The sequence below is a fragment of the Bufo bufo genome, chromosome 1 (genome assembly GCF_905171765.1).
Source record: "Bufo bufo chromosome 1, aBufBuf1.1, whole genome shotgun sequence".
Classification (NCBI taxonomy): domain Eukaryota; kingdom Metazoa; phylum Chordata; class Amphibia; order Anura; family Bufonidae; genus Bufo; species Bufo bufo.
The window spans coordinates 755,252,370-755,265,865 of NC_053389.1; the positions used below are offsets into that span (position 1 = coordinate 755,252,370).

Sequence of the window (13,496 nt, forward strand, 5' to 3'; positions counted from 1 at the left end):
CATTTCTATCTCCTCTGTGATGTTAGGGGGTCTATAGATTACACCAAGTATTATTATTTTTTCAGTGTTTATATCCCTTTGAACTTCCACCCATAAGGTTTCCACATCCTCACCATCCTCACCCACAATTGCCTCTTTCACACTTGTCTTCAGATCACTCCTCACATACAGGCACACACCACTGCCTTTTCTATTGACCCTGTCTTTCCTAAATAGTGTAAAACCCTCAATATCAACAGCCCAGTCATGTATAGAATCCAACCACGTCTCAGCCACACCAACGACATCTATGTGTTCTTCTAGTACCATAGCCTCCAGTTCCCCCATTTTGCTAGGTAGACGTCTGCAATTTGTGAAAATACATTTTAAATTACTATTACCTGTAAAGTGAATATCTGGGATTTTTGGGTTACCTTGGTTGATGTTTGTATGTAACAGGTTCTTGTTACCAGCAGCTGTATTTTTTCATCGGTGTATAGTTCTGCCCAGTCTTCTCCCTACTTTCCTCGCTAACCTCAGCCCCTACTAAATCCCCACTGTCCCCTTCTATATCCCAATCTCTATCTACACTATCTACCCCCTTATTAATATGACCCCCCACCCTCCCCCAGATCCTAGTTTATAAGCTCCTCCAGCCATCTAACCATTTTTCCCTCAGGGCGGTTTCACCCTCCCCATTATGGTGCAGCCGTCCCTACTGTAGAGTCTGTAACCGACAGAGAAGTCGGCCCAGTTCTCCATGAACCCAAACCCTTTCTTCCTGCACCAGCTTCCGAGCCACTTATTTAACTCCCTAAGCTCCGGTTGTCTCTCTGGTGACGCTCGTGGCACTGGTAGTATTTCTGAAAACACTACCTTGGAGGTCCTGGACTTGAGCTTCTCTCCTAGTTCCACAAAATAATTTAAGTACCTTCCATCTCCCCCTGACTTTGTCATTGGTGCCAATGTGTACCATGACCGCCGGTCTTCCCCAGCCCCACCCAGAAATCTGTCAATCCGATCCGCAATATGCCGAACCCGAGCACCCGGCAGACAACACACTGTTCGGCATTCATGGTCTCAGCGACAGATGACCCTGTCTGTCCTCCTAATAATAGAGTCCCCTACCACCAGCATCTGCCTGACCTTTGCTGCACTCCTTTTCCTATCCTTCCTGCAGCGGTCATCCTCCTGGTTGCTAGGAGAAACGCCCTGCTGCAGTGTTGCTGGTCCTGGGTTCATCCCTAATATCAGCCAAACAGGCATATTTACTAGGGTGTTCCAGCTCAGGTCTAGCCTCCCTGGCACTTTTCCCTCTACCCCTTCTTCCTACATTAACCCAACTGCTGACCTGAAAGTCCTGATCTTGCCCTCCTCCTCCCACCTCCATTTCACTGACCCCAGTCAGTGCCTGCACAGTGAAATGATCCGCCAAGACCCAAATGTATCAGGCCTCACGATAGGAGCCACAGAACACAAACTTGCATTATTTGCAGATGACATAATTGTCATCAGTACCAATCCCAAAACCTCCCTTAGTAGAATATTTGCAATACTAGATGACTTTAGCAAAATTTCATACTACAAACTGAATATCGACAAATCTCAAAGCCTTTCCCATGATCAATTACTGCGACTTAAACACCTATTTCCTCTGGATTGGCAGCAGGAGAGTATAGCGTATTTAGGCATCCAACTTACTTATCCCACCTCAAAAACGTTTCATACTAATTTCCTACCCTTATTGGATGAATTACAAGCTGATATTAAGGGCATGAAATCCTGCCTGATTTCTTGGTTTGGCAGAGTGGCAGCATACAAAATGCTACTCTTGCTCAAGATCCTTTACCTTTTTAGGACTATCCCCATCCAAATCACAGAGCCAAGAAACAAATGATGAATTTAATTTGGAATTCCAGGCATCCTAGAACAGCATATTCGATACTAACGATGCACAAAAACAAGGGTAGTCTGGGAGTTCCAAATCTAAGACACTACTACACAGCATGCCTTCTTGATCAATTAGTCCACTGGTGGAAAGATTCAGCGGACAAACACTGGGTTTTGATGGAGAGGGCTTCACTTCATCGCTCTACTCTTCGCTCCTCGCTGATAGGTATGGCCTGGAAACTGGGTCCACATTAGAGCTGCACGATATGGGAATTTTGTGTGATTGCGATTAGGGCCCTAAAAATTGCGATAACGATATGCGATGCAATATTTTAAAGGGAATTGTGCTAGAGGTCTATTTGCTTGGATTTTCCCATATGAGCCGCTGACGCGGCTGGGTATGACATAGTTATGGGGGATCTGTGGATGACGCTGTGTTGTGGGGGATCTGTGGATGACGCTGTGTTGTGGGGGATCTGTGGATGACGCTGTGTTGTGGGGGATCTGTGGATGACGCTGTGTTGTGGGGGATCTGTGGATGACGCTGTGTTGTGGGGGATCTGTGGATGACGCTGTGTTGTGGGGGATCTGTGGATGACGCTGTGTTGTGGGGGATCTGTGGATGACGCTGTGTTGTGGGGGATCTGTGGATGACGCTGTGTTGCGGGGGGATCTGTGGATGACGCTGTGTTGCGGGGGGATCTGTGGATGACGCTGTGTTGCGGGGGGATCTGTGGATGACGCTGTGTTGCGGGGGATCTGTGGATGACGCTGTGTTGCGGGGGATCTGTGGATGACGCTGTGTTGCGGGGGATCTGTGGATGACGCTGTTATGGGGTGGATCTGTGGAGGACGCTGTTATGGGGTGGATCTGTGGAGGACGCTGTTATGGGGTGGATCTGTGGAGGACGCTGTTATGGGGTGGATCTGTGGAGGACGCTGTTATGGGGTGGATCTGTGGAGGACGCTGTTATGGGGTGGATCTGTGAAGGACGCTGTTATGGGGTGGATCCGTGGAGGACGCTGTTATGGGGTGGATCTGTGGAGGACGCTGTTATGTGGGGGATCTGTGGAGGACGCTGTTATAGGGGATATGTGCTATGACACATAGGGCCATGAGGGGGGGCAGCATAAGACATATAGCATCTTATGCTGGTCCCCCTCATTATCTATGTGTCCCCTCATGTGTCCTAAACTGTGCACATAACTGGCTTTGTGTGTAAAGTATTTTACTAGTGTGTAAAACAATCTCTCTCCTATTGATAACATGGCCGCCTCTGTACTCACTGTCACTATGAATGCACTACAGCGAACGGGAGCGAGCTGGCCGGCCGGCGCGTGACTGACGTCACTTGGTAACGCTCCTCCCACTTCAGGAAGCAGGAGCGTTACTAAGTGACGTCAGTCACGCGCCGGCCGGCCCGCTCACTGCAGTGCATTCATCGTGACAGTGAGTACAGAGGCGACCATGTTATCAATAGGAGAGAGCTTGTTTTACACACTAGTAAAATACTTTACACACAAAGCCAGTTATGTGAGCGGGGCACCTTCATATATAATCGCGGCATTTTCGGGTCGGCCAAATCGCCATATCACATTTGCAGATTATCGCGATTCGATTATTTTTTCGATTTATCGTGCAGCCCTAGTCCACATGCATCCCCCCTAACTGCAGTAAAAATCTCCACTGCGGCCTGGAAGAAATTCCTAGAGTTGACAAAGGATGAAGGGACTGTCCCTGCCTCTGTTGTACCTATAGCTTGTTTAACAGACCACATCCCTGGACTAGATCTTCAGAACTGGAAGGCCAGAGGTGTTAAAACGGTACAGGATAAGATGGATAGGGACAATGTATTGTCCTTTTCGCATCTCCATGATACCTTTTAAATCCCACATAGGGAATTTTATAAATTCCTGCAAATTAGATCCCTATGGAGTAAAACGGAAAGAATAACAAGAGGTATCCCTAAAGCAATATTGCGATACCTTCATGACGGGTTCCCCAAAAAAGGAGGTATATCTCTCTTCTATAATTTCCTTGTTCAGGAGAGGGAGCAGAATAAAACACAATCCCAACTTAAGTAGGAGATAGACCTACAACAAACCTTTACATTGAACCAATGGCATTCTGCCTTCCGAACTGTCACTAATGCTTTCCGCTGTGTAACACACCAGTAAGCGATATTCAAGACTAGCCTAAGATGGTATTATACGCCCACCAGGCTTCACACAATGTTTCCCACCTCGTCTCCCAATTGTTGGAGGAACTGCGGAAATAGAGGGTCTCTCCTCCACATTTTATGGGCTTGTCCTAGAATTTCCCCATTATGGGATAGCGTTAAAAACCTATAGCCGAATTTACCTCACTCAACTCAATGTTGACCCCAGAAATGGCTCTTCTTTTTATTGACATTAATAACATAGCGCCCCCTTATAGACTAGTGGTTGCCCACATACTTATGGCGGCTAAAGTGGTCATCACTCGACACTGGAGGAGTTCTCATACCCCTCCGCTGTCTGAGGTGATCACTCTAGTAAACTCCACCTGTATGTATGACAAAATGTTTTACTCACAACAGCCTTCTATGACAAATTTCCAAAAAGTTTGGAGGACATGGATAGCTAGCCGTTGGTATGCACACTAACCAAATCACTTTGATGAGAGAATCCAGAGGAAACATTAAAAGATGAGAGACCATACATGTTAAGCCACTACATCTTAGACAAGATATCGAACACTTGGAACCAGCTGCACAGGCGGTATGTCCGCCCTGACACGGGGCATTTTTGTACAGGCACACATTATATGGGGGCGTTTTTTATACTGCCACACATTATAAAAGGTCCATTCACACATCCGTATCTGTTTTGTGGATCCACAGATTCGCAAAACACGGACACCAGTAATGTGCGTTCCGCATTTTGCCGACCGCACATCACCGGCACTATAATAGAAAATGCTTAATGAGTCCGCAATTGAGGACAAGAATAGAACATGTTCTATCTTTTTCTGGAGCCGACGGCGCGCTCCGGAAATGCGGAGAGCACATAGTGTGCTCTCCGCATCCATTCCGTCCCCATAGAGAACGAATGTGTCCGCACCCGTTCAGCAATTTGCGGAACGGATGCGGACCCATTATTACGGATGTGTGAATGGAGCCTAAGGGAATACTTGCAATACTGACACACTATACAGGGGTATTATTTCTACTGGCACACATTGTAAGGGGGCATTTTTCTACTGGCACAAATGTTAAGGGGTTGTTTTTGTACTGGCACACATTATAAGGGAGCATTTTTCTGCTGGCACACATTACAAGAAATAAATTAGTACTACTTGGGGGCATTATGGAGCGCTTTATTACTACTGGGGGAGTATGGGGAACATGATAAGTATGGGCACTATGGGGGCATTATTACTTCTGTTGCACAATGAGGGACATTATTATTGGGGGCGCTGTAGGGGCACTATTTACTCTAAGTGCACTCTGGCAGAGAATTATTACTATTGGTGGTACTTGGGGAGCACTATTACTGTGGAGGCACCCTTGCACAGTACCTGCTTAGCACATTTTTTTGGGTGCACACTGTTTACGGCGCTATTACTGACAGGGACACTATTTGCTGGATGCAGTTATTTTTTAGTGCACTGAAGGGCGCACTATCTGTGTGGTACTAGTATTTTCAGGGAGACCGTTTCTACAGTATAGTATTGGGAAGCACAGCAGGCACAGTATTGGGGGTGGCAGGATGGGGTATTTAGAAGGTAGAAGGATGATGGAAAAGTTGGAAACTAAGATGTCTGTGTGGCAAACTCTGCCAAGAGATGGCTGAAAGAAATCATCATGGTGGTCTGGTCCGAATGGAGAAGATGAGGAAAGAGAATGTCTACATCAGAGGAGACATCACTGGTGTAAGAGGTACATATGTGGCGCTGTATTACCCTGTATGTTTTGTAGCTCTGTATGTCATGTTTTCCAAGTATGTCTTTAAAAAGCTTCTGTCATCAGGAACATGGTTATTAAACTGGCTGACTTTAGACATGTCCTAATGTCAGATGAAGCTGAACAGTCCTTCTTTATATGTGCCTCTGTTTTTGTGAAAACTCTTATTTTATGTAAATGAGTCTCTAGTAGCAATGGGTGTGTTGTCCCTACTCCTAAAGGCTCTGTTCTCCCTCCTCTGGCCACGTCCTTAGGTTGATTGAGAGGGCCAGGCAGGATGAGGTGAACACTGCTGGCCCTGTCAATCAACATGAGGAAGCTGCAGCCAAAGGAAGGAGAACAGTCTCTAGGAGTAGGGACAACACTCCCATTGCTCCTAGAGGCTCATTTGCATAAATGTAAATCTTTCTTTTTTATTTATACTTAATATTTTGGTGTTTATTTTTTACTAACTTTTAACCCCCTTAGGGACTAGAACCCTTGTCCTATTCACCCTGATAGATCTCTATCAGGGTGAATAGGAGCTCACACTGTCCCTGCTGCTCTGTGCTTTGTGCACACAGCAGCATGGAGCTGAACATGGCAGCCAGGGCTTCAGTAGCGTCCTGGCTGCCATGGTAACTGATCAGAGCCCCAGGATTACACTGCTGGGGCTCCGATCGGAGGAGGAGGGGAGAGGGGACCCTGTGGCCACTGCCACCAATGATTAAAACTGGGGGGGCTTGGGTGGGGGGCGCACTGCGCCACCAATGTTTTTAATACGGGGGTGGGGGGCGCACTGCGCCACCAATGATTAATACTGGGGGTCTTGGGGGGCCACACTGCGCCACCAATGAACATAAATCTCTAATTTATTCATATACAGGAGGCGGGAGCTGGCTGCAGAATCACATAGCCGGCTCCCGACCTCTATGAGCGGTAGCTGCGATCCGTGGCACCTAAGGGGTTAACTACCGCGGATGGCAGCTACCGCTCATAGAGGTCGGGAGCCGGCTATGTGATTCTGCAGCCAGCTCCCGCCTCCTGTTCAATTTGAATGAATGAGTAAGTCAACATCATTGGTGGCGCAGTGGCCACAACCCCTCCCCTCCTCTTCTCATCTGTCTCTTCATTGGCGGCAGCAGCAGCACAGGGGGAGGGAGACACTGCTTCCTTCTCCCCTGTGCTGCGGAGGGAAGACGGAGAGCGCTGAGAGCAGCGCGTTCTGTGTTCCCAATACGTTATCGGAATATCTGCAAAATAGATGCTGATACCGATAACTGTCAAAATCCTGAATATCGGCCGATAATATCGGTAAAATCGATAATCGGTCGATCCCTATCTCTAAGTTGAACAACAGCATCCCCTCCCCCCTGCAAACACTAGCACTGAAGACATTTTACTGTAGTTGCTATACAGCAGCACATACCTCTCACATCCAGGGCCTCCTCTGATGTAGATTTTCTCTGTCATCATCTTCTCCATTCGGTCCGGACACTTCTCTCAGCCGCCTCGTCTTTGCAGAGTGTGACATACAGACATCTTAGCTTCCTTACTTTTCTGTACCGCCAAATAGTATCCTGAAGAAAAATGAGTGTCCCCCATAGTAACAGTACTCCTCATAGTCCCACCAATAGTAATTCCCTTCTAGAATGCTCTCATTAGTAATACTGCCCCCTACTGGACCCAACAGTGATAACGCTCCCCAAGAGTGCCTCCATTAGTAGAAGAGCCCTCCAGTATTAATAATACCCCCACAGAGCCCCCAGTAGAAATAAGGTCCCCTATTGTTCCCCCAGTGGTAATAAAGCTCTCTACAGACCCCTCAGTAGTAATAAGGCCCCCATAGTGCTCTTAGTAGAAATAATGCAGATCCCTCCTATAGAGCCCCCAGTAGTAATAAGAACGCCTAATGTCCCCTGGATTTATAATACCTCCACAGTGCCCCCAGTATTTATACTGCCCCCTACTGTTATAATGCTCGCCCTGAAGTGCCCCCAGTATTTATAATGCCCCCTGCAGTGCCCCCTGTACTTATATTCCTCAGTTTAGTCTCCTCAGAAATTATAATTCCTCAGCACCTTTCCCAATACAATCCCATGTAAATAACACTATTTCCCTCCCTCCACCATAGAGTCCCACATAAATACCATCACACCATCTCTCCAGCCCCCTCCAATATACAGTCCCATGTAAATAACATCACACCATCTCTCCTGCCCCTTCCAATATACAGTCCCATGTAAATAACATCACCCCCTCCCCAGGCGCCTTCAACATGCAGTCCCATGTAAATAACATTACCCCTTAACATACAGTCCCATGTAAATAACATCACCCTACCCCAGCCACTTCCAAATTTCAGTCCTATGTAATTAACAACACTCCACCTCACTGTCCCATGTAAATAACTTCCCTACCTTCAGTCCTAACATACAGCCCCAGTTAAATAACTACAACTCCCAACATTGCTCTGCCTCTCACACTGAGTAATCTTCACTTACCTCTCCTCATGTACAGACCTCACCTCAGCCTCTTCCCAGGGCTTCTCTTCACTGCTGAGCCGTCCTCTCCTGCACTGGTCACATGATGGTGACATCATCCCAGGTCCTTTTCAGCAACTGCATTTAGAACTGATCACATGACCTGTGAGGTCATCACAGGTCCTTCAGCTCTTGCAGTGCATTTGATTCAATTGTATTGCCGTCCTGAGGATGGCAATACAGTTATATCTAACAGGCAGGCAGTACATTCGGGGCATGGGACAAAACATCAGGGGCCCAGGCCCCGAATGTTTTGACCTAGTAACACCCCTGCATTAGGCCATGTCTAAAGTCAGCCAGTTTAATAACCATGATGATAGAAGCCCTTTAACAGTAGGGCTGGATGGTAGGGGTTAGGCTGAGAATTTGGCATGGGGGAAGGGGTGCAGTTTAAATTTTTGCCTCAGGCAGCAGATAGGCTAGACCAGGTGTCGGCAACCCGCGGCTCCGGAGCCGCATGCGGCTCTTTTGAACCTTTGCCGCGGCGGGGCAGGCACTGAGATGAGCGCTTCCATTGTGGAAGCGAAGCGCTCATCTCCATAGTGATCTGTTTGTATCACCGTCCTCAGGACAGCGATACAAACAGAAGGCTGTGCGGAGGAGCAGGGCAGGGAGGTGTGTCCCTTTCCTGTTCCTCTGATAGGTTGCCGGCACTACTAAGCCGGCAGCCTATCAGAGTCGGCGCTGGAGTCGGGACACAGGCAGGAAGAGGCACTGACGAAGCCGCTGAGGTGAAACGCGCGTCGAGGTCTCGCGCCCAGGGCTTGTCATTCATCCCACCACCATGTCTTCAGGTACGTCCTGGTACTAGCACGGTTCCACTCTGCGTGCGGGGCACCCTTGTATGTATCCACACTGGGTCCCTTGCACTTAGGCGCACGCCAGTTATTTTTGAGATCAGCCAAGTGATTTTCATTCATTATATTATTGCCTTTGGCTGAATGTGGTGCCCATATCATTCCGTGTATGCTAGCTAAGGATTTGGGTTTACCTCATTTGGTCTGCGGTACCTTGTGTACTATACCCCTAATGGGGAGACCATTATATGTGACACCTATCTGGTTTCCCAGAGCCTTAGCTTTATCTTTTGGTCGCGCCTATCTGTGCTTTATTTTGCGCAGTTCCATGGTGGTGTTTCTGATGTGACTTACCCTGTGCTTCTCCGTGTAACTGTATAACATCCTGTTGTTCTCCAATTTTTATATTTTATAATAAATGACATCTTTTGATATAACACTCCACTTGTTTGGCTTTTAGTTTACTCTGGATGTGGTACAAGTGGTCACTATAGCTGTCTAAGTTGACAGAGCTGCCTTTTTGTAGGTTAATAGTATACATAATGGGGGGGCCCTGGTATTATACTGGCACATGATTGGGGAATTTGGGGAAGCCCTGGAATTACTGGCACATGATTGGGGGGGGGGGGGGGGGGGGGGGTCTGGTATTACTACTGGCACATGATTGGGGGGGGGGGGGGGTCTGGTATTACTACTGGCACATGATTGGGGGGGTCTGGTATAGTGACACATGATTGGGGGGGTCTGGTATTACTACTGGCACATGATTGGGGGGGGTCTGGTATTCCTGGCACATGATTGGGGGGGTCTGGTATTACTGGCACATGATTGGGGGGGTCTGGTATTACTGGCACATGATTGGGGGGGGTCTGGTATTACTACTGGCACATGATTGGGGGGGTCTGGTATTACTGGCACATGATTGGGGGGGTCTGGTATTACTGGCACATGATTGGGGGGTCTGGTATTACTGGCACATGATTGGAGGGGGGGTCTGGTATTACTGGCACATGATTGGAGGGGGGGTCTGGTATTACTGGCACATGATTGGAGGGGGGTCTGGTATTACTGGCACATGATTGGAGGGGGGTCTGGTATTACTGGCACATGATTGGAGGGGGGTCTGGTATTACTACTGGCACATGATTGGGGGGGTCTGGTATTACTACTGGCACATGATTGGGGGGGTCTGGTATAGTGACACATGATTGGAGGGGGGTCTGGTATTACTGGCACATGATTGGAGGGGGGTCTGGTATTACTGGTACATGATTGGGGGGGTCTGGTATTACTACTGGCACATGATTGGGGGGGGTCTGGTATTACTACTGGCACATGATTGGGGGGGTCTGGTATAGTGACACATGATTGGGGGGGTCTGGTATTACTACTGGCACATGATTGGGGGGGTCTGGTATTACTGGGACATGATTGGGGGTCTGGTATTACTGGCACATGATTGGGGGGGTCTGGTATAGTGACACATGATTGGGGGGGTCTGGTATTACTACTGGCACATGATTGGGGGGGGTCTGGTATTACTGGCACATGATTGGGGGGGTCTGGTATTACTACTGGCACATGACTGGAGGGGGGTCTGGTATTACTGGCACATGATTGGGGGGGTCTGGTATTACTGGCACATGATTGGGGGGGTCTGGTATTACTACTGGCACATGATTGGGGGGGGTCTGGTATTACTACAGGCACATGATTGGGGGGGTCTGGTATTACTACTGGCACATGATTGGGGGGGGTCTGGTATTACTACTGGCACATGATTGGGGGGGTCTGGTATAGTGACACATGATTGGGGGGGTCTGGTATTACTACTGGCACATGATTGGGGGGGTCTGGTATTACTGGGACATGATTGGGGGTCTGGTATTACTGGCACATGATTGGGGGGGGGGTCTGGTATTACTGGCACATGATTGGAGGGGGGTCTGGTATTACTGGCACATGATTGGGGGGGTCTGGTATTACTGGCACATGATTGGGGGGGTCTGGTATTACTGGCACATGATTGGTGGGGGTCTGGTATTACTGGCACATGATTGGTGGGGGTCTGGTAAAGGTAAATTAAATATTTTAATTGGCTATTAATTTGCAAAAATATATTTTACATTGTTAAGTGAAAAAGTCCTTTTTTTCTTCAGATTGACAGCTGACTGCACGATCCTGTATATAGCATTAAGGTAAGAAACAATATATGCAGTGTTATATTTGTTTTAAATGTCGCAATGGTTTTGCGGCTCCCAGTTTTTTTTTTTTCCTTCGGAAACGGGTCCAAGTGGCACTTTATGTCTTAAAGGTTGCAGACCCCTGGGCTAGACGCACCTCTGCATGCAATCAGCAGGTACAAGAAGCAGAACAGACAAGACCGCAGCAAGTCTTACCAGTAGCGATTGGCATTGATCAAGGTGAACTGGAAGCCGATCAGTCCATAGAGATAAGAGTGGTTATTCCAGGTGGTCTTATCCAGGAAGAACACATACCAATATGGCAGGAGGAAACATAGACAGCTGAGGCGGTAAAAGCACCCAAGAGTTATACCGAGGGCACCTGGAGGAGAGAGACACTACAGGTTGATGGGGACAAGAAGCAAGTATATTAACAACCATGTCTTATAGCATGGGGGGGGGTTCAAACCCAACCCCTTCTGCATGGAGTATTTTATATTAATGCTGACATTCAACACTCCAAAAACATACGGACATACATCTTTGCAAGAGTCTAAAATATAATAGAGGGGTGAATTTACAAGTCTACATCAGTTTAGGCACTCACCCAGTAACATGATGACATAGGTTAGATACATCCAGTCCAGAGGCAGAGGTTTCAGGGAGTTGAAGAGAGGGAATCTGCAAACATCCAGCCCATCCAGATACTTGTGGTCCAGATAGCTGAGGCCTCGTTCTTGGGGGATGTCCAAAAACATAAGCAGGCCTGGGAGAGACAAGGGGGATTACTGAATTTAGAGCAAACTGAATACATGCAAAGAAAATCATTTATCTGGGATTCTGATTTTGATGGCCTATCCTCAGGATAGGCCCGGCCAGTGATGGCTAACCTCTGGCACTCCAGCTGTGGTGAAACTACCACTCCCAGCATGCTCCATTCATTTCTGTGGAGTTCTGAGAACAGCCAAGCAAGTGTGCATCTTGGGAGTCGTAGTTTTACCACAACTGGAGTGCCGGAGGTTAGCCATCACAGGGATAGGCCATCAATATTAGGCAGGCGGGAGTCCAATTCACAGCACCCGTACGATCGGCTGTTGGTGGGGCTGGGGAGGCCATGATATGAAGGAACATCAGGTGACTAGATTATAAAGCTAATTTTTGAACATTTTGGAGGGGCGCGTGGCCTGGCGCGACATGTAAGAGGACGCAGGTACTCGCGCTCCCGGACGAGAATCCTGCAAATCCTCCTGCATCCATACAACATCGTACAGAACAAGTCCCCTGAACGACGATATTGAGTACGGGAGACCGGAGCAGCCAGAAACGAGAAGTATGACGCGTCAGAGTAAGAAGGAGAAGGAGGGGAGGGAGAGCGGACCTGCAGTGCGGGCAAGGCAAGATGGCGCTGGAGCGGAGATAAGGGCAGCGGAGGTGGAGCAGTTTGCTCGAGTGGCTCCTGCAGATGCCCCAAGTGTCCCTGAGAAATCACAGAGGGGAGACACTGGACATTTGGTGCATCCCCTTCTTACCAACTGCAATAACAGTCCAGAAAGTACAGGGGGCCAAGTGGCAGATGGAGAGGCCACAATAAATATGGCGGCTGCTTAGGGAGCCAATACTGCAGTACCAGCACAAGACATAACTGAACCCACAATTGCAGGGGAAAGGGGAAAGTGCTTCTTTGATTGTATTCTGTTTGTATGTTCTGGGGAACCGCATCACGACCGCACCAGTATCTATTCTTCTGCTACGGGAATGTTCCATAGTTACGTGCCAAAACAGAAGGATATGGGAGATAGGGGGAGCGTTAGGGAAAATTTATTTCTAGGTTTTGATGATGGGGGTTAATGTGTAAGCCTGGAATGTGAGGGGTCTCGGGGACGCATCCAAGAGACATGCTGTACTTAATTCGATGCGGCAATTCCGACCTGCCATTGTATGCTTATCAGAAACACATATGACAAAAGGAATCTATGGGCATGGAAGAGGTGCTGTCATCAAGCATGGCAAAAATACTCATGGAAGCAGAGCTCAGAGACATACGGAGGATGCGTAATCCTAAAGTCAGACAATTCTCCTGCTAGTCTACTTCCCATAACACACTGTCCCGAATTGACCTAGCAGTAGGCAACCAGCAGGTAATGAGACTTGTGCAAACAATTGAGTATTTACCCAGAAGTA

General features: G+C 48.0%; 1 protein-coding gene across 2 annotated transcripts in view; it reads right to left on the reverse strand.

Moving 5' to 3' along the window:
• The window catches only part of GGCX (gamma-glutamyl carboxylase), a 52,890-nt gene that overhangs the window by 29,311 nt on the left and 10,083 nt on the right, over window positions 1–13,496 (reverse strand). For both annotated transcript variants that reach the window (XM_040414520.1, XM_040414521.1), the window contains exons 3-4: window positions 11,923–12,081; window positions 11,532–11,697 (exon numbers count right to left, since the gene is read on the reverse strand). In XM_040414520.1, coding sequence (XP_040270454.1) covers window positions 11,532–11,697; window positions 11,923–12,081 — 325 coding nt within the window. The remainder of the gene's footprint in view (window positions 1–11,531; window positions 11,698–11,922; window positions 12,082–13,496) is intronic.